General features: G+C 38.6%; 1 protein-coding gene across 1 annotated transcript in view; it reads right to left on the reverse strand.

Moving 5' to 3' along the window:
- Positions 1-20,718, reverse strand: part of KCNU1 (potassium calcium-activated channel subfamily U member 1) — a 143,480-nt gene that overhangs the window by 92,093 nt on the left and 30,669 nt on the right. The window contains exons 10-14 of the mRNA XM_005698822.2: positions 19,929-20,039; positions 7,032-7,137; positions 5,402-5,484; positions 4,247-4,316; positions 2,877-3,029 (exon numbers count right to left, since the gene is read on the reverse strand). Coding sequence (XP_005698879.1) covers positions 2,877-3,029; positions 4,247-4,316; positions 5,402-5,484; positions 7,032-7,137; positions 19,929-20,039 — 523 coding nt within the window. The remainder of the gene's footprint in view (positions 1-2,876; positions 3,030-4,246; positions 4,317-5,401; positions 5,485-7,031; positions 7,138-19,928; positions 20,040-20,718) is intronic.

Below are 20,718 nucleotides of genomic sequence, written 5' to 3' on the forward strand. Positions count from 1 at the left end.
ACGTTGGCAATTTGGTCTCTGGTTCCTCTGCCTTTTCTAAATCCAGCTTGAACATCTGGAAGTTCCTGGTTCACGTACTATTGAAGCCTAGCTTGGAGAATTTTGAGCATTACTTTGCTAGCATGTGAGATGAGTGCAATTGTGCAGTAGTTTGAACATTCTTTGGCATTGCCTTTCTTTGGAATTGGAATGAAAACTGACATTTTCCAGTCCTGTGACCACAGCTGAGTTTTCCAAATTTGCTGATATATTGAGTGCAGCCCTTTCACAACATTCTCTTTTAGGATTTGAAACAGCTCAGCTGGAATTCCATCACCTTCACTAGCTTTGCTCATTGTGATGCTGCCTAAGGTTCACTTGACTTCATATTCTAGAATGTCTGGCTCTAGGTGAGTGATCACACCATGATGGTTATCTGGGTCATGAAGATCTTTTTTTGTATGGTTCTTCATGTATTCTTGCCACCTCTTCTTAATATCTTTTGCTTCTGTGAGGTCCATACTTTTTCTGTCCTTTATTGTGCCCATCTTTGCATGAAATATTCCCTTGGTATCTCTAATTTTTTTTGAAGAGATCTCTAGTCTTTTCCATTCTATTGTTTTCCTCTATTTCTTTCCACTGACCGCTGAGGAAGGCTTTCTTATCTCTCCTTGCTATTCTTTGGAACTCTGCATTCAAATGGGTTTATCTTTCCTTTTCTCCTTTGCCTTTCACTTCTCTTCTTTGTCCAGGTGTTTGTAAGGCCTCCTCAGACAAGCATTTTGCCTTTTTGCATTTGTTTTTCTTGGGGATGGTCTTGATCACTGTCTCCTGTACAGTGTCATGAACCTCCGTCCATAGTTCTTCAGTCTGTCTATCAGATCTAACCCCTTGAGTCTATTTGTCACTTCCACTGTATAATCATACGGGATTTGATTTAGGTCATATCGAAATGGTCTAGTGGTTTTCCCTAGTTTCTTCCATTTATTTCTGAATTTGGCAATAAGGAGTTCATGATCTGAGCCACAGTCAGCTCCTAGTCTTGTTTTTGCTGACTGTATAGGGCTTCTCCATCTTTGCTGCAAAGAATATTATCAATCTGATTTTGGTATTGACTATCTGGAGATGTCCATGTGGAGAGTCTTCTCTTGCATTGTTGGAAGAGGGTGTTTGCTATGACCAGTGCATTCTCTTGACAAAACTCTGTTAGCTTTGGCCCTGCTTCATTTTGTACTCCAAGGCCAAACTTGCCTATTATTCCAGGTGTCTTTTGGCTTCCTACTTTTGTATTCCAGTCCCCTATGATGAACAGGGCATCTTTTTGGGGTTTTAGTTCTAGAAGATCTTGTAGGTCTTCATAGAACTGTTCAACTTCAGCTTCTTCGGCACTGGTGGTTGGGGCATAGAGTCTGATTACTGTGATATTGAATGGTTTGCTTTGGAAATGAACAGAGATAATTCGGTCATTTTTGAGATTGCACCTAAGTACTGCATTTTGGAGTCTTTTGTTGACTATGAGGTCTACTCTATTTCTTCTAAGGAATTCTTGCCCACAGTAGTACATGTTATGGTAATCTGAATTAAATTCACCCATTCCAGCCCATTTTAGTTCATTGATTCCTAAAATGTTGATCTTCACACTTGCCATCTCCTGTTTGACCACTTCCAATTTATCTTGATTCATGGACCTAACATTCCAGGTTCCTACGCAATATTGCTCTTTACAGCACTGGACTTTACTTCCATCACCAGTTGCATCCACAACTGGGCATTGTTTTCACTTTGGCTCCATCTCTTCATTCTTTCTGGAGTTATTTCTCCACTCTCCTCCAGTAGCATATTGGGCACCAATCTACCTGGGAAGTTTATCTTTCAGCATCAATCTTTTTGCCTTTTCATACTGTTCATGGGGTTCTCAAGGCAAGAATACTGAAGTGGTTTGCCATTCCCTTCTCCAGTGGACCACATTTTATCAGAACTCTCCACCATGACCTGTCCATCTTGGGTGGCCCTACATGGCATGGCTCATAGTTTCATTGAGTTAGACAAGGCTGTGGTCTGTGTGATCAGTTTGTTTAGTTTTTTGTGACTGAAACATCATGTATTTAAAATGTATGACACACGGTAGACATTCAACATGTGGCTACTATTATTATTACTGCATAGAATGCCCCAAAGTAATCTGTAAAATTAAATTTTAATGATTATTTGTATAATTATTTCTCTGATGAAAATATTTATTATTGTCCATTACTTTGTATTTAACTTATCTGTTAACATATGAAATCTCCACTAATACGTTTTATTTTATATTTATTTATTTATTTATTTATTTTATATTTCTATCTTCAGTAACTCAATGTGCTTTTAGATTTATGAGTACATTTAGTTTCATAATATCATGGAGTGCAAGCAGGAAGCAGAGTTATGGTTTCTATTTTGCAAGTAAATATTTTTAGGTAAGGGCTTCCCCAGTGGCTCAGCAGCAAAGAATCCACCTGTCAGTGCAGGAGACGCAGGTTTGATACCTGGGTCAGGAAGATCCCCTGGGTAAGGAAATGGCAACCCACTCCAGGATTCTTGTCTGGAGAATCCCATGGACAGAGGAGCCTGGTGGCTACAGTCCACGGGGTGGCAAAAAAAGAGTCAGACATGACATAGTGACTAAACAACAATAATAATTCTTGGGAAAGAATCAGATAAACAGCTTCTTTAAGGTCAGTGTGGTGCCTGGGACTTCAATCCAGACCTCTCAATCCCTTCTCAGCTTAAGTAGAAGCCAAATCTCATTTCTTGGGGCCTTCTTGCTTTCCTAAATTTTTATTTTCTCTATCTGTTCTTACATTTAGGAGGACATGGGGACAGAGCCAAGATTCAACATCAGTTTACAAGGTTACCTTCTTGTTTTGCTCAACAAATAGAGACGTCAGGAAGGTACACAAGCCTGGCACCAAGCAGCCCTGGGCGATGAATCCAAGCGTTAGTTCAGCAAAGCAGATGATGTTGTCGCCAGTGTTCCAGTTCCAGCTGGGGATCTTTGGCAGAAAGGCCTGTTTCAGGGTAGAAAGTAAGAGAAACAGTCTCATGGACACAGAAAACAAGCTAATAACAAGCTAGTGGCTATCAGTGGGTAAAGGGAGGGAATGACAAGACAGGGGCAGGGAATTCTCTTAATACCAACTGCTACGTATAAAGTAGATAAGCAACAAGGATATGCTGTACGGCAGAGTGAAATATAGCCATTATTCTGAAACAACTTTAAATGGAGTATAATCTATAAAAATACTGAATTACTACATCATTTCACAACCTATACAAATATTGAATATTGTATACCTGAAACCAATATGACATTTTACATCAACTGTACTTCAGCAAAACAGAGTATTGCTGTCTGTTCCTCCCTTTAGATTTCTTCACATGTGCTTCATCAATTTAGGCTCTCTTATGTTGGTGTCATAAATATTTACAAATGTTCTATCCTCTTGCTGGATTGACCCCTTTATCATATGTAATGCTCTTCTTTTAATTTGATTAGAGTCTTTGTTTTCAAGTCTATCTTGTCTGATACAGGTACAGCTTCTTCAGATTTATTCTGTTTCCCATTGGCATGTAATATATTTTTACACCCCCTCATTTTCAGTCTTGTGCATGTCCTTATTTCTCTTTTTCATTAGTTTTTTTTTAAATTAATTAATTTATTTTTTTTCTTTTCATTAGTTTTTTTCCTGAGGTTTAATCTTGTTCTTTTCTTTGAAACATAGTCCTCTGTTTCTTCCTTTTATTTGACTCTCTGTGTTGGTTTCTATGCATCAGAAAAAATAGCCATCTCTCCTAGTCCTTGAATGAGTGGACTTACGCAGTAGACGAATCTCATTGTTCAACCCTGCCCTAGCCCTTGGCTGTCTCTCAAACCTTTGTCCAACCTGCCTACTTATTTTAGTGGCTCTCAGTATTTAAGGCTGTGTCAAGACCTGTCAGTGACCCGAACGGAAGGATCTGAGTCAGCATCTAAATTCAGGATGACCGGATTCCAGACCATCAGGCAGCTTTTAAAGTATATAAACATAACTCTTGCCAAATTGACATTTTTATGTGATTAATAATCTTAATGAGATTCCCAATTTCACCTACAACTGGCAAAAACCTTTTGTGTGTAGACCCACTAGAAAATAGTAAGTTCATTTATTACTTGGAGGCGCGAAGGTTCATCTAGGTCTGTAGACCAAAATAGGAGGAGACTTAACAGGCTATAATGTTGCAATACCTTGTTATGGGACTGAAGTATCTGTATGATGACCCTGGTGTTAGGGTAATAGTTCTTGATAGACAGCACCCTACATAAACAACAAATATTCTCATTAGTGATGTGCCATGTCTAACATCTTTGTAATATAATTCAATTCAAAGTTAAACTGATGTGTGCATAAGTATAGGAAAAGTGCATATTACAAAGTTTTTTGTTATGATCTTTACTAGCATGCATGTGGAAGAATACTATGATTTTAGTGACTTAGCAAATTATATCTATGGTAAGGTCACCTCTTGGTATTAAGAGATTGTGGTCATCTGGGACCAGTTCTTGAGGAATTTGCATACATTGTAGCTTTCAAACTCAAACACATTAATTAAAAAAAAAAATAGGGACCGAATTGCTGTCTATCGTTGAAGTAGCTCATAGACTGTTTAACACAACTTTCTCAAAACAACTTTTACAAAATAAGAAACTAAGATCCTTCTCATAATTACTGCATAGGGCAGTTTTCTCAGCTGTTCCTTGCTTTTTGTAGAGTCACCTTCAGCTATATGCATTTATTTTGCTCTGAGGGCCGACAGGTTATCTGGGTTAGGTACAATGGTATTGCCATCGCAATGATCATTTAAATCTGTCACCACAAATTAAGCTCCTGCTCATGGATAGTTCAGTTCAGGATGGTAACACTATCCATAGCCATCTTGAAAATATGGCCGAAAGTCAGAAGTGCACCCTACTGAACCACACACAACCTTTCACTAAGACTCCTAGAAAAAACCCCAGTAAACAAAGTCTCTGAATAAGGTTCACAAATCACACTTGCTGTCTTTATTTTTGAGGTGACGTTAGTGAGAAAGGCGCCATCTGAACAGTTTGTCAGTTATCTGTATGTTTGCTTTTTAAATTTACACAGTTGTTATTCACATAGAAGGCCAGGAAAGTAAGCGGGAAAGCACATCAACGTACAGGAAACTCTATTTTGACTTCCTTTTTTTCATACATCTGCTGTCTCTGGGGGCAAAAAATAAGGCAGAAACCTGGAATATGATGAATCCTCTGTGCTATGATAGATGACACCTGTTTAGTCCTAGGTACTGGGCTTTATTTTAAAGGAGAGAAAATGAAGACCGGAATCTGAGCATATAAGACACAGTGCCGGCTTCTTACCTCATAATGTTTGAAGAGTCTTCAGCGTGTGAATCACTGCACAGAGGGTTGGCTATGATCAGGCACGCTTCTGCAGAGTCCACCTATTCTTCAAGATGAAACAGCAGTTGCCTTGTTAATTGCATGGGCAATGCTTGCCTGTTCCCATTCGGGGTTTTCGTAGGATTCTGTCACCTGGTGCATGCTCAGTCACCCAGTCGTGTCTTGACTCTTTGCAACCCCATGGATGGTAGCCCTCAAGGCTCCTCTGTCCGTGGAACTTCCCAGGCCAGAATAGAGGAGTAGGTGGCCCTGGAGTAGAAGATCCCTAATCCAGGGATCTTCCCGAACTCAGAACTGAACCTGCGTATAGCACATCTCCTGCATAGCAGGTAGATTCTTTATCACTGAGCCACCTTGACAGCTCATGGTTGTGTCATAGAATTCCAGTGAGAGAGAGAGTGCACTCGAGAAGGACTGGTGATAAGGATGCCTGAGAGAGGCACCTTAGATGGATCAGGGTCCCTGACACAGATGCAGATTGCTTTAAAATGGGAATAGTGCATAGTGATATTTTTTCCTATCATCCAAAAACATCAATTTATGAGCAGTGATGAGCAATAAGACCTTTGAAGCAATTGCATGAGCAATAAGACCTTTGAAGCAATTGCCTTTCAGTTTAGCAAAATAATAATAATAATAATAATAATGATACTGAAGAGGTTCTTATCCCAAGCTGCAAGAAGGAGAAAGGTTATTGTGCCTGTGTCAGTTTTTGCTTCACTTCTTTGTGTTGACTCTGTAAATCTCTGCTTTAAAAACTGAAGCTTTTGGTATATATGATTCTGTGAGACCTAAAACATGAAAGGATGCTGGCCTTGGCCTTAAATGAAAGACATCTGGAGGGTTTGTATCTGTCTTAGTCTCAGCCTAAATGGGATCTTTGCTGTCTTCATTCATGCCCTTTCTATGAAAGGACATATCAGTGTGTTTAAGAGAAGTTGGTGAAAGCTGACAGACTCCTAGATATCTGTCATCTGGTAAGAATCCTACTTGGATAGAAAGATCTAACACACTTCTGCTATCCACAACTTTTCCAGATCTATTAGAACAATAAAATAAAACTGTTGTAAACAGAGATTTCAGTGAAATAAAAAATTAAAATGTAAGTGTATGTAAACAGTGAGGTTGGCTTGGTATTTGTCAAGAAGGATTGAAGGCCAATTGCTAACACTTCCTCTACAATCAGTTTTTTAAGTTGAAGAGGTCATATTTCCCCCAGTTAAGAGTCTGGAGTAATACTTTTGGGAAAAGCAACACACTATCATCTTAATTGTTGTAGCTTAGGCGCCCCACTCCAGTACTCTTGCCTGGAGAATCCCATGGGTGGAGGAGCCTGGTGGGCTGCAGTCCATGGGGTCACGAAGAGTTGGACACAACTGAGCGACTTCACTTTCACTTTTCACTTTCATGCGTTGGAGAAGGAAATGGCACCCCACTCCAGTGTTCTTGCCTGGAGAATCCCAGGGACGGGGGAGCCTGGTGGGCTGCCGTCTATGGGGTCGCACAGAGTCGGACACGACTGAAGCGACTTAGCAGCAGCAGCAGCAGCAGCAGGGAAACGACAAGGAGGAAAAGAACTAGATCTTACCGCAACTCGCCTCAGATCCTCCCACTTCAGTGCAGACCCAGAAATGAAGGTTGTATAGGCCATGTGGCACTTAAATATGGTTTCTAATTCCAACGAAGGAAGGACCCTGGACAAAGGATGCCATGCCAAAGATGGAAAGAGAAGAGTGGCTTCAGTTTAGAGACTGTTATATTATTTAGTGCATTTAATAAAAACCCTAATACTCTTGGAAAATATACATCTTCCATTACGAATCCCCATGCTCAGGTGATGTTGATACCATTAGCTTAATTCTAGGAATGGGTCTGGAGCTCAGGTACATCAATCTTAGTGATGTGAAAGGGTACAAATTGGATTAACACACACACAAAAAGAATTACTATGAACAAGAAAGTTCAGGATCAAATGAGAATATTTCGATTATTCAAAAAGACATAGCATTTTAAAACAACTAAATAAAATAGTTTCTAAATATGTAAACATTTTAACAAAACTGGAGAGACAAATAGATGAATCTGCCACTGCAATAAAATATCTCGATGCATCTCTCTCAATTATTGACAGAGCAAAGGGGAAAATGATAATCAACTTTGATATTTATAAATTCTGCAAACAACTTTAGAACATTTTTTATTTTTATTGAGGCTAAATTGACAATTAAAATTGCAAAATATTTAGTGAATCAGCCTGCAATGTGGGAGACCTGAGTTCGATCCCTGGGTTGGGAAAATCCCCCGAAGATGGGAAAGGGTACCCACTCCAGTATTTTGGCCTGGAGAATTCCATGGACTGTATAGTCTGTGGGGTTGCAAAGAGTCAGATACAACTGAGCAACTTTCACTTTTTCACTTTAGTGTTTGACATGATTTGATAGATGTATATACTGTGAAAGACTCCTCCCACTGAGTTAATTAACACATCCATCACACCTCACACATTTACCTTTTGTGGGGGTGACGACATTTTAAATTCTACTCTCAGCAAATTTCACTTATACAAGAGTGCTATCAACTATGGTCACCATATTCTATGTTAGATCCTCAAACTTTATTCATCTTAAAACTGAAAGTCTGTACCCTTTTACCAAATCTTTCCCTATTTCTCCCAATTCCCAACCCTTGGCAAACCATCTCTCCACTTTGTTTATGGAACGGTGACTTTTTTTTAGATTTCAGATGTAAGTGATAACATGTTCTAATTTAACAATATGGATGAATGGAAGATTAAGACACAAAAGTCAATTTGCTTTTTTATACCAAAAGCAAACAACTAGAAAATACAATTAATAAGACACTGTTTCCAATAGTATCAGAAAATATTAATTACCTATAAAATATGTCATATACATTTATTACAATATAAATATGTAAAATTATATAATATATAATAAACATCAGCAAGCTAGGAGATTTTGCAATATTATTAAGAAACACTACTTGAGAACTACATAAATAGATAACCATAAGTTATCTAAGAGTTAGAGTTAGAAATAGAAGTCAGAGTTAGAAATTGTAACACAAAGAAGTAAATTTTGAATTAAAAGTTCAATGAGATTCTCATCAATTTCTGCAGTTTTTCATAGTTCGTGATAAAATGATTATAAAAATTATATGGAAGATAAAGGGCCAAGAAAAGCTTGTCAATTATTGAATAAAGATAAGCAAGGAGGAAAAACTTGCCCTAAGATATATAAGGATTAATTATGAACCTTAGAAATTAAAAAAAGTATGGTATTAACGCAGTGACAGATAAACTGATTAAAAAAAAACAAAAACAGAAGAGATCTATTCATACTGACAGCATGTCAGATCAGTGAGGGGAAAAGGATTCATTCAAAAACTAGCATTGATAAAATTGGTGTCTATGGAAAAAGATGAAATTTTATTCATCTGTCATGTCACACAAAAACCAAATTCCAGTAGAATTAGGAATTTAAAACAAAAAAATCAAAACTTCTTAATAGGAAATGCAGTTGATTATCTTATTTAAAGGGACTTCCTTGGTGGTCCAATGGCTAAAACTCTGAGGTCCTGATGCAGGAGGCCTGGGTTTAATCCCTGGTCAGGGAACTAGATCCTATATGCGGCAACTAAGAGCTCCCACGCTGCAACTAAAAAGACCCCTTATGCTGCAGCTAAGATCTGGTACAGCTAAATAAGTAAATAAAAATAAATATTTAAAAAATCTTTTATTTATTTTGTTTTTATTTATTTATTTTTAAAATATAAATTTATTTATTTTAATTGGAGGTTAATTGCTTTACAATATTGTATTGGTTTTGCCATACATCAACATGAATCTGCCACAGGTACTGGGATAGTGAAAAATTCTAAGCAAAACCTAAAATGTTTTTAAATATAGTTGAAAATATTGAAAATATGAACGATAATATTAAACCTTTGGAATATCAAAAGACATCTAATACTCTGAGAAAAGACAAGTTACAAACTGGAAGAATATAGCTACAGTTCACATCATTGATGAAACAGCATCAGAATATTTTAAGCTCTCCTAGAAATTAAGTAAGAAAAACCCCCACCAACAATCCAGTAAGAAAATGGGGGAAATGCATGGATAGGCATTTCACAGAAAGATGAAATACGTATGGGTAATGAACCTGAAGAGAAACTACACTCTTCGTGATAAGGGGCATGTAAATCAAAACCACAATGAGATTCCATTTTACACGGATTGCATTGCAAAGATGAAAAAGTATGACCATGTCAACTGTTAGAAAGAAGCACAGATGTTTAGATACACAAAGTCCCTTACACATTGCCAATAAGCTTCAAAAATGGTGTAAACACTCGGCAAAACATGGTATTATCTCCTAAAATGAACATTCACATTTTTTTATACCATTAAACCACCACTGCTCCTCCCCACACACACATAGACACTCTTGCACAGGTCCACCAAGAGCCATATACAGGCCATGTTAACAACAAAACTACTTCCAACAGAAAAATTTAGAAACAACTCAAATCACACCAAGAGTGCATAAATAAAGTTCACTCTGTCAATGAAATCACACAACAATGAAAAAAAAGTAAAAGCGTTAGTTGCTCAGTCATGTCCAACTTTTTGCAACCCTATGGACTAGAGCCCTCTAGGCTCCTCCTCCTCTGTCCATGGAATTCTCCAGGCAAGAATACTGGAGTGGGTAGCCATTCCCTTCTCCAAACACCAATTAACTATAGCAACACTCTGAAATATGAGTGTATTTTAGAAATATAAAATAAGGAGAGTCTAAGTACTACAATATTCCATTGGTGAGATCCTCCTTCTGCAAAAGTAAATATATTTAAACATTTTAAAGAGTATATATAAATGTAATAAAACTACAGGAGAGATAAAGAATGATAACAATGATGGACAAAAACTGAGAGCAGGATGAAATGTGGGAAAGACCATATAGTTAGATATAGATTGTGTCCTAAATTTTGTCTTGATGGTGACTTCATACATGCTGTGATGGGCTAAGTCATTTCAGTTGTGGCAACTCTTTGCAACCCCATGGACTGTAGCCTGCCAGGCCTCTTTATTCATGGGGATTCTCCAGGCAAGAATACTGGAGTGAGTTGCCATGCCCTCCTCCATGGGATCTTCAACCCACATCTCTTATGTCTCCTGCATTGGCAGGGGGGTTCTTTACCACTAGCGCCACCTGGGAAGCCTGGTGAGTTCATGAACTGGGGCTTTTAAAACATTTTTAAAAAGAACTAATCAGAAAAATAAATAACCAAAATGTGCTTATGTGTAAGTCAGTTACTAAGGTTGTTGTAAGAATTACGATAAATCCAATTCCAATTTCTCAACACCGAGAAAGAAAACTAAACCTGATCATGTCATCCCTCTGCTCAAAATCACCAAGAATTCAGAACTGACTTGGAGAAAAGGCAACTTCCTTAAAGCCAAATCCTTACGATGGACTATATAACACTTTTATTATCTGGCCCACTACCAACTGCAATATTTTGAAATTCTCTGAGTAAAAGAGAATTATCAATCCTCTTGACTAAAACTTCCTTTGTTCCCTTAAAACATATGTGGACAAGTGAGAGCTTTGCATATTTCCATATTTTAAATATCACTAGAGCTGGAACTTCTGTTTCCAGGAACAGTAAATTAGGTAACTTCAGCCAGTGTTCTACTAAGGATATATAAAAATACTAGATGAAATATGGAAACATCTCCTAATAAATCATAAGAGATAAAACCAGACCATGAATAATTGCCAGGCCAAAACTGAGAACAAATCAAGGTCTTAGAGGTTAAGTCTGGTTTTGTTTTTCTTTTTTTTCCCCCTGAAAGCACTGAGTAGTTCAGAAGAAGCACGGACCAAAATGAGCTAACATATTTAGCTGATTCATTTTTTCTGTAAAGTAGAAACTAACACAACATTGTAAAGCAACTATACACCAATACAGTTAATTTTAAAAATACCTATAAGATTGAAAAAGAATAAATAAGTAAAATAAACAGGTGAAACATGCTATCACCATGCTAAAGGTCAGCTGGTGGTATCACAGGGCAAAGTGCCCAAGAAAACCCCAGCTCTGCTCATGCACAAAATGAAGAGTGTGACACCTCCTCCAAATTTTAACCTGGCATAACTGAAGTATGGAGACATGGAAGTGTAAAACTGGATAAGGATGGACTTCCATCCTTAGTCTGTTGCCTGCATGGTATAAAGAACCTCAAGCCTTGAATTTGGATTTATGTGGTCTTGAGGCAGAAGTGCCCCATTTTTCTTGGAAGAAATAAAGACATATCCTTTCTGTAAGAATATTTTTCTAGGCCACAAGTTATCTACATATATATTTTTAAGATGAGAGTCAGCACATAATCTATGATAAGAAAGCACACAAAGAAAGCAAGATACTGTGTGTAACATCCAGTACAAATAACTGACAATAAAAACCAAAGACGTATTGTCAACTACACACTATTGATACTATGTATAAAATAGGTAACTAATAAGAACATACTATATGGCACAGGGGACACTACTAAATGCACTGTGGTGATCTGAACGGGAAGGAAGTCCAAAAGGAAGGGGATATACATACATATATAGCTGATCCATTTTGCTGTAAATTAGAAACTAACACCTCTTGCCTGGCAAATCCCATGGATGGAGGAGCCTGGTAGGCTGCAATCTATGGGGTCGCTAGGAGTCAGACATGACTGAGCAACTTCACTTTCACTTTTCACTTCCATGCGTTGGAGAAGGAAATGGCAACCCACTCCAGTGTTCTTGCCTGGAGAATCCCAGGGAAGGGGGAACCTGGTGGGCTACTGTCTCTGGGGTTGCACAGAGTCAGACACGACTGAAGTGATTTAGCAGCAGCAGCAGCAGCAGAAACTAACATAGCATTGTAAAGCAACTATATGCCAATAAAATCAATTTAAAATATTTCTATAAGATTGAACAATAATAAATAAAATAAACATGTGAAACATGCTATCACCATGTTAAGGTCAGCTGGGAAAAAAATAACAACAAAGACTCTAGGCATTGAATTCCTAGTCAGAAATTACAACATAATTATATTTATTTTATTGAAACAAATGATAAGCCTGGGAACACAAGAATCTAAAAACCGAATATCTGAAACAGAACCAAATATAAACTCTAGAAAACTAAAAAATAGAATAACTGAAATGAAAAACTCAGTGAGTGAGTTTGTAAACAGATTAAACACAAAGAGAGTACTACTAAACTGGAAGGTAGGTCAGAATAAATTATCCAGAATGTAATACCAGGATACAAAAAAGAAGGGAAATATAAAAGAGAAGATAAGAAATATATTTGGTACAGTAAAGAAAAAGGACTAATACACTTATAATTGAATCCCCAGGAAAGGAGGGTGAAGAACATAGTGACAAAGGCAATATTTCAAGAAATAATTGAGAATCTTCCAAAAATGATGGAAAACACTGATCCAGAGACTCAGAAAGATTCATGAATACCAAGCACAATCAGTTCAGTTCAGTCACTCAGTCGTGTCTGACTGTTTGCAACCGCATGGACTGCAGCATGCCAGGCCTCCCTGTCCATCACCAACTCCTGAAGTTTACTCAAACTCATGTCCAAGCACAACAAATTATCAGAAATTCAAATCTACACACATCCTAGTCAAAGTATAACATACTTTTATATTAAGTACTACATAAATCTTTGAATCTACCTGCAATGCAGGAGACCCCGATTTGATCCCTGCGCTTCAGGAATACCCCCTGGAGAAGGGATAGGCTACCCACTCCAACTGGTAGCTCAGATCGTAAAGAATGTGCCTGCGGTGAAGGGGACCTGGGTTTGATCCCTGGGTTGGGAAGATCCCCTGGAGAAGGAAAAGCGACCCATTCCAGTATTTTTGCCTGGAGAATCCCACAGACCGAGGAGCCTGACAGGCTATAGTCCATGCGGTTGCAAAGAGCAGGTCACAACTGAGCAGCTTTCACTTTCACTATGATCTTTTAAGAAGATAATTCATTAGAGATCATTGAACAGACTTCTTAACAGCAATAACAAAACCAGGAAGTCAACAGAATAATACTTCATGGTTCTTCAGGACAAAAGGTATTGGCTTAGAACCCTATATTCATAAAATCATCTTTTAAGAATGAGAACAAAATCAAGATGTCTTTACATTTAAATAAAAGATCTGTATTTAATTCAGGATAAAAATGGGGGAAAAAAGCATAATGGAAACCAGTATGAAGAAGAATATATATCAGTTCAGTTCAGTCGCTCAGTCATGTCCGACTCTTTGTGACCCCATGAATCGCAGCACGCCAGGCCTCCCTGTCCATCACCAACTCCCAGAGTTCACTCAGACTCGCGTCCATCAAGTCAGTGATGCTATCCAGCCATCTCATCCTCTGTCGTCCCCTTCTCCTCCTGCCCCCAATCCCTCCCAGCATCAGAGTCTTTTCCAATGAGTCAACTGTTCGCATGAGGTGGCCAAAGTACTGGAGTTTCAGCTTTAGCATCATTCCTTCCAAAGAACACCCAGGGTTGATCTCCTTCAGAATAGATTGCTTGGATCTCCTTGCAGTCCAAGGGACTCTCAAGAGTCTTCTCCAACACCACAGTTCAAAAGCATCAATTCTTCGGTACTCAGCCTTCTTTGCAGTCCAACTCTCACATCCATACATGACCACAGGAAAAATACATATAACTGAATCACCTTGCTGTACACCAGAAACTAATACAATGCTATCAATCAACTACACTCCAATTTTTTTTTTTAAAGGGCAGGATAACAGTCATTTCATAAGAAGGAATCCACATGGCTTATACATTTGAATATATTCTTGACCTCATTACTAACCAGAAAAAATGAGATGAAAAACCACAACATGTTGATATATGGCAAAACCAAAACCAATACAATATTGTAAAGTAAAATAATAATAATAATAAATAAATGATAAATGGTTAAAATAAATCAATCAATCAAAGAAAAACCACAATATGAGACACTGTCTTATAAAATGCTATTCTGAAGAATGAATGGCTCAAACGACGTATCCAAGTGTCAGGTAGGGTGGGAAGTTACATTTTAACTGGTAGTAAGGCTGCAGGGCAACAGACACGCTCAGGGCTGCTGGTGGAAGTGCAGACACGACAGCAAAAACATTCTGGACGACTGACAGTTCTATTACAGGAAGATTTAGCACCCTGCAATTTTACTCCTGGGGACCAGGGCACATATACAAGAACTTTCAAAGCAACATTCTTCATAATAGCCAAAATTGAGGAGAAATGTCAACCAACAGTAGAACGGATTAAGAAAAATTGTGGTGTATTCATATAATGGAATGCTTTACCGCACAGCAATGAAAATGAATAGGTACCGCTATACCCAGCTGCAACAAGGATGGATCTCACAAATGCAATATTGAGGTAAATCAATCTGTATCCCATTTATGTGAGTTTAAAAACAGGAAAAATGTCAGGAGATAGGAATTAATAAATGTAAGGCATCAAGTCACAATCATAATTAGCTCTAGGAGCTAAAGATGGGGCAACAGTTGGGGAGGGTTTTGCTGGGAAGCTGGCAACAGAATGTATCTTGATTTTGGTGATGGTTACATGGATTTTGCTTCACAACAATTCATTTTAATGTACACTGTAATTCTGTGTAGTTTTCTGAGTTATAATTTAGGATAAAGAGTTTTAAACCTGGTACTTAATTATTATCCATGCTCCAATGACTCATTCACAACTCTTGGGAGTTTTTCACTTAACTTTTACTCTTATGAGATTATTTAATCTTGAAAAAATTAGAAAATATTTATTGCTACACATGTGATGTAGATATTGGAAAATATTTAATGATACACATATGAAAATGAGGTGACCACTACATACTGAAAAAAAAATAAATTTGAGGAAATGTACTGTTATCATAAAGCCAACATTTATTAGCCATAATTATATACTCATTGCTGCTATAAGTACAAATTAGAAGATAACTCTGTTGGAACAAAGTGAAGGAGACAACGCGGTGTAGAGGACTGAATAATGTTCATCTGAAAAATATCAGGTCATGAGTAAATACTGTGTACAGCTAAGGAGTCCAAAGAGTGATAAAACATAAATTTAAACTTAAAAGAAATATTAAATCTGAAAGTGCTTAATTATCTCTGAGCAGTAAGGCTGGAAAAAACTGTAAGGGGTTGGTTAAATATTTGGTAGTAAGCACTGAAGTTCCAATATAATGGTCAGCTGGTGTGAAGAGCTGACTCGTTGGAAAAGGCCTTGATGCTGGGGAAGACTGAAGGCGAAAGGAAACGGGGGCAGCAGAGGGTGAGATGGTTAGACAGCAGCACCAGTGCATGGACATGAGTTTGAGCAAACTCAGGGAGATAGTGAAGGACAGGAAGCCTGCTGTGCTGCAGTTCGTGGGGATGCAAAGAGTCGAACACAACTTAACAACTGAACAACAGCATTTTGCTATTGATGTGCATGTTCATATGTTGCCTTCTGGAGCAGTACTATCTTCTGGATTCCTACATGGATCTGCTCCACCCCCCAGCGACTGTTGAATTAGGTGTCTCTTACATGTGATGACGATGTGCGTGTGTGTACACGGTTTTCATTTATCCTGATCAGCATTATGGTACCTTTCCAATCTGACAACTGATATCATTTTTTGGTTCTAGGAAGTTTTTACTTTTTCATTTAATTGTGAAAAAATGCACATATACAAAGTGCATAGGATGTATGCATTCAATGCAAAGAATAACAAATCAATATTTATGTTTGACTGAGCTCAGCTGGGTAAGTCTTCTGCTCCATGTGCTTTCATTGGAGTCAAGTACGTGACTGTGTTTAGCTGAGAACCCTAGTGGGAAGAATTTCTGAAAAAAAGTATCACTTACATGTCCATTAGAGCTGAAATCTGTGGCTCAGATGATAGAGAATCTGCCTGTAATGCAGAAGACCTGGGTTTGATCCTTGGGTCAGGAAGATCCTCTGGAGAAGGGAATGGCAACCCACTCCAGGATTCTTGCCCAGAGAATTCCCATGGGGTCACAAAGAGTTGGACACAACTGAGCAACTAATAAATACACACACACACACACAAACACCCACACACACACACACATGTCCATTCCCTCAGCTGGACTTCTGGAGGAGCTGGCAGCTGGATGGCCCTCATTCCCCTCAGAGCAGCTGAACTTCTTACATGGTGTTCCAGAGCATCAAAATACTGAGTGCAGAAGCACCCAGGCTTCTTATGGGTTGGCTCTTTAACTGGCTTGGTCATTTACATATATTTCACAGGTTAAAATGAGTCAGAAGTCCAGCTCAGATCAAGAGAAAGGAGAACAGAAGACTCCATTCTTGATGGGAGGGAGAGAATGTGTATAAACAGCTGGGAGGTATTTCTGGTAGTTATTAAAAAAAAAAAAAAAACTACCACTATTTTCCCTCTGCTACATCCTCTTTATCAAGTTAAGTCAAAGGCCAGCCTGGATTCACTGAGAGAAGCAGTATGAATGTACAGTAAGGAAAGGCAATGTGAACTTTGGCATCAAAGGAAAGTCTACCAGAATCACAGTCTGTGATAATCACTTTAAAGCAAACAAATGGAGTGATGAGATAGGAGGATTCCAACAGGCTAACTTAGACAGTTTGGCCAGAGAAGGACTCTGAGTGCTGGGGCATGAAAATAAATCATTCACATCGAGTAGGAGAGCTTCTGAGCAAAAAGAACAGATCAATAAAGTAGCCTTTACAGAAGTTCAAGAGAGACAAGATAGGAACTTCGAATGGGGTTGTGACTGAGGAGCCTGGTGGGTCGAAGAGTTGGACGTGACTGAGTAACTAGCACTTGCACCTTCAGGGCAGACGAAATGATAGAAACAGAATTAGGGCAGGTACACAGGGTCTGAGGAAGAAAGGAATGTCCAGATTATGCTTAGTTTTCTGTTTTAAGAATGTCCAAGACTACGTTTAGTTTTCTGTTTTAAGGACTGGTATTGATGAGATGCCACTTGCTGAGATAATAAATGCTATTTGCTTTCTTTCTTGTTTTATTTTTAATTTGCCTTGTGAGGTGGAAAAGCTGGACTTGAGATCATGAATTTACTTTTGAAAATGCTGAGTCTGAGGGGTCTTTGAAACACTGGGTTGGAAATATCCAGTAAGCCACTAGTTGTGTGACTATGAAGCCACAAAGAATGTCCAGTGGGGATATCAATTTTGGAGTCTTCATAAAGTGAAGTGAAAGTCGCTCAGTCATGTCCGACTCTGCCAGAATACTGGAGTGGGTAGCCATTCCCTTCTCCAGGGGATCTTCCCAACTCAGGGATCGAACCCAGGTCTCCCACATTGTAGGCAGATTCTTTACCAGCTGAGCCACAAGAAAAGCCCAAGAATACTGGAGTGGGTAGCCTGTCCCTTCTCCAGCAGATCTTCCCGACCCAGGAATTGAACCAGGGTCTCCTGTATTGCAGGCAGATTCTTTACCAACTGAGCTATGAAGGGGAGTCTTCAGAATGTAGATGTAATTGACAGAAGTCTGGACAAGCCACTCCCAATGTTTGTGCCATTTAAGACATTTCAATCATTATCTTGACAAGTACCTATAATAACCTACATTATTCTATGAAAATACAGCAGTGGGTAAAAGATGTAACTTTCCATACATTTAATGATTTCCTCTCTGTCTCAACTGGATTACAATTATTAGCCTTTTATCACTGGTTTTAACACTCGGGTCTTTTGTTTGTTCACTATGTTTTAAATAAGGGTCCTAGCAATGCAAAATTACTGAAAAGAGAGGCATGACAATGATTCTGAAGCAGAACTCTTGGCTGTCTATCTGCAGCACCATAAAGGAATTCAGAAGGCTTAACGGTCATCTCATAACCGAGAGCCCAAGGTAATGGTTTTGAAGGTGTCATACTGTAAAGAGTACAGTGTCCAACTACGAAAGGCATGAAGAAGGCTGAGGTGACCCCACATGCAATCGTGGATAGGACCAAAATGTCATCTCATAGCTGCCTGACTTTAGTGAGTGATGCCTGGATAATGGATTGACAATTTAGAAAAATAAAGAAGTTAGTTCTCTACACATTCACGTGTGTGTGTGCTCAGCTGTGTCTGAATCTTTGCAACCCCTTGGACTGTAGCAGACCAGATTCTTCTCCCTCCTAGATTTACCAGGCAAGAATACTGCAGCAGGTTGCCATTTCCTTCTCCATGGGGTCTTTCCAACCCAGGGATTGAATCATGTCACTTGCATTTCCTGTACTGGCAGCTGGATTTTTTTTTTTTTTTAATCACTGAGCCCTTCCTACACATTACACAAAGCCAATTCCAGAGAGCTTAAATACAAAATATTTCAATATAAAAACCTAAAAATGTTAAGAAATAGTAACTTAGTTTTAGAACAGACAGATCTAAGAACATCAGAAAGGCAAGAAGTCAAAAGGGAAAGAGTTGCTAGATTGGAGTCTGTGTAACTTGAATGCTTCTTTATTAAGATAAAAGCACACACAAAAATTAGAAGACAAAAGGGGAGGGAAATGTACAACATATTACACACAGAAGCTAATATCAAAGTATACTAAGTGCTTAAAAGTCAGTAAAGTAACAGACCACCCTCCTTGCATAAAAGAAATGGAGACACTTCCAAAAAAATCAGCAAATCATCAAAACACAAAAATTGCTCAACCTCATTAGGAACCAAAATTGTAAATACAGAAAAATTAGAAACCATTTTGCCTACTTAAAACTCTTTTTGTGTTAAAGAGGCACTTCCCAGTGTTTCACACAATATTTGACTTGGACTCTGGTCATAAAAAGATAAACCACATAGAACAAACACACCTCATCAGACAATGCCTTCTGCATCTAGCTGAACTCTGCATTTGCAATTCTGAGAACTGACAGAATAAAAATCATGAATTGCACCTGACTAGTGCACAAAATTATGGTTATACATAATAATACGTGTGATTGTTGTTGTTATTTAGTCACTAAGTTGCTTCTGACTCTGTGTGACCCCATGGACTGCACCACTCCAGGCTCCTCTGTCCTCCACTCTCTCCCGGAGTTTGCTCAAATTCATGTCCATTGAGTTGGTGATGCTATCTAACCACCTCATCCTCTGGTGCTTCCTTCTCCTTTTGCCTTCAGCTTTTTGCAGCATCAGTCTTTTCCAATCACTTAAATAATATTAGAACCTGTACAGAAAAAAATCTGGCAAGATATAGTCCAGAATAATATTTTCATAGGTTAACTCTGGTCATGAACTGCTTTGTCTTTACTTTTTGCTGAATAATTACTTCCTACTTTTAAAGATCAATGGTAGAAGGGCAATTTTCTTCCATTAAAAATATTTGCATATATTTTAAGTATCCCCTGCTCATGGGCCATACAGATATACTTACTCTCCCAGGAAAACAATCTCAGTGTTGATCTCCCCTGCTTTGTGGCGGAGAAAGTTCCTCAGGAAAGCCATCACACTGTCCACAGTGATGTTTCCACACACCACGATGAACCTAGAGAGTGAGAGCAAGGTGTGGCGGGTCATCCCAGGAACAGTAGCATCTTCCAGTCTAGATTTAGAGATGGACTCTTAGCTTAGACAGCATGTTAAAGAGCAGAGACATTACTTGGCCAACAAAGGTCTGTCTAGTCAAAGTCATGGTTTTTCCAGTGGTCATGTATGGATGTGAGAGTTGGACTATAAAGAAAGCTGAGCACCAAAGAAACGATGCTTTTGAACTGTGGTGTTGGGGGAGACTCTTGAGAGTCCCTTGGACTGCAAGGAGATCCAACCAGTCCATCCTAAAGGAGTCAGTCCTGAATATTCATTGGAAGGAATGATGTTGAAGCTGAAACTCCAATACTTTGGCCACCTGATGTGAAGAACTGACTCATTGGAAAAGACCCTGATTCTGGGAAAGACTGAAGGCAGGAGAAGGGGACGACAGAGGATGAGATGGCTGGATGGCATCAATAACTCAATGGACATGAATTTGAGTAAACTCCACGAGTTGGTGATAGACAGGGAGGCCTGGCATGCTGCGGTCCGTGGGGTTGCAGAGAGTCTGACATGACTGAGCAATTGAACTGAACTGAACTTAGCTTAAATTTAGTTTAAAATAAAGCTGGTATATGTTCCACCAAGATTTTAAATTTAAAAACATCAAGGACTGTATCTCTAATATACAAAAG

The sequence above is a fragment of the Capra hircus genome, chromosome 27 (assembly GCF_001704415.2).
Source record: "Capra hircus breed San Clemente chromosome 27, ASM170441v1, whole genome shotgun sequence".
NCBI lineage: Eukaryota > Metazoa > Chordata > Mammalia > Artiodactyla > Bovidae > Capra > Capra hircus.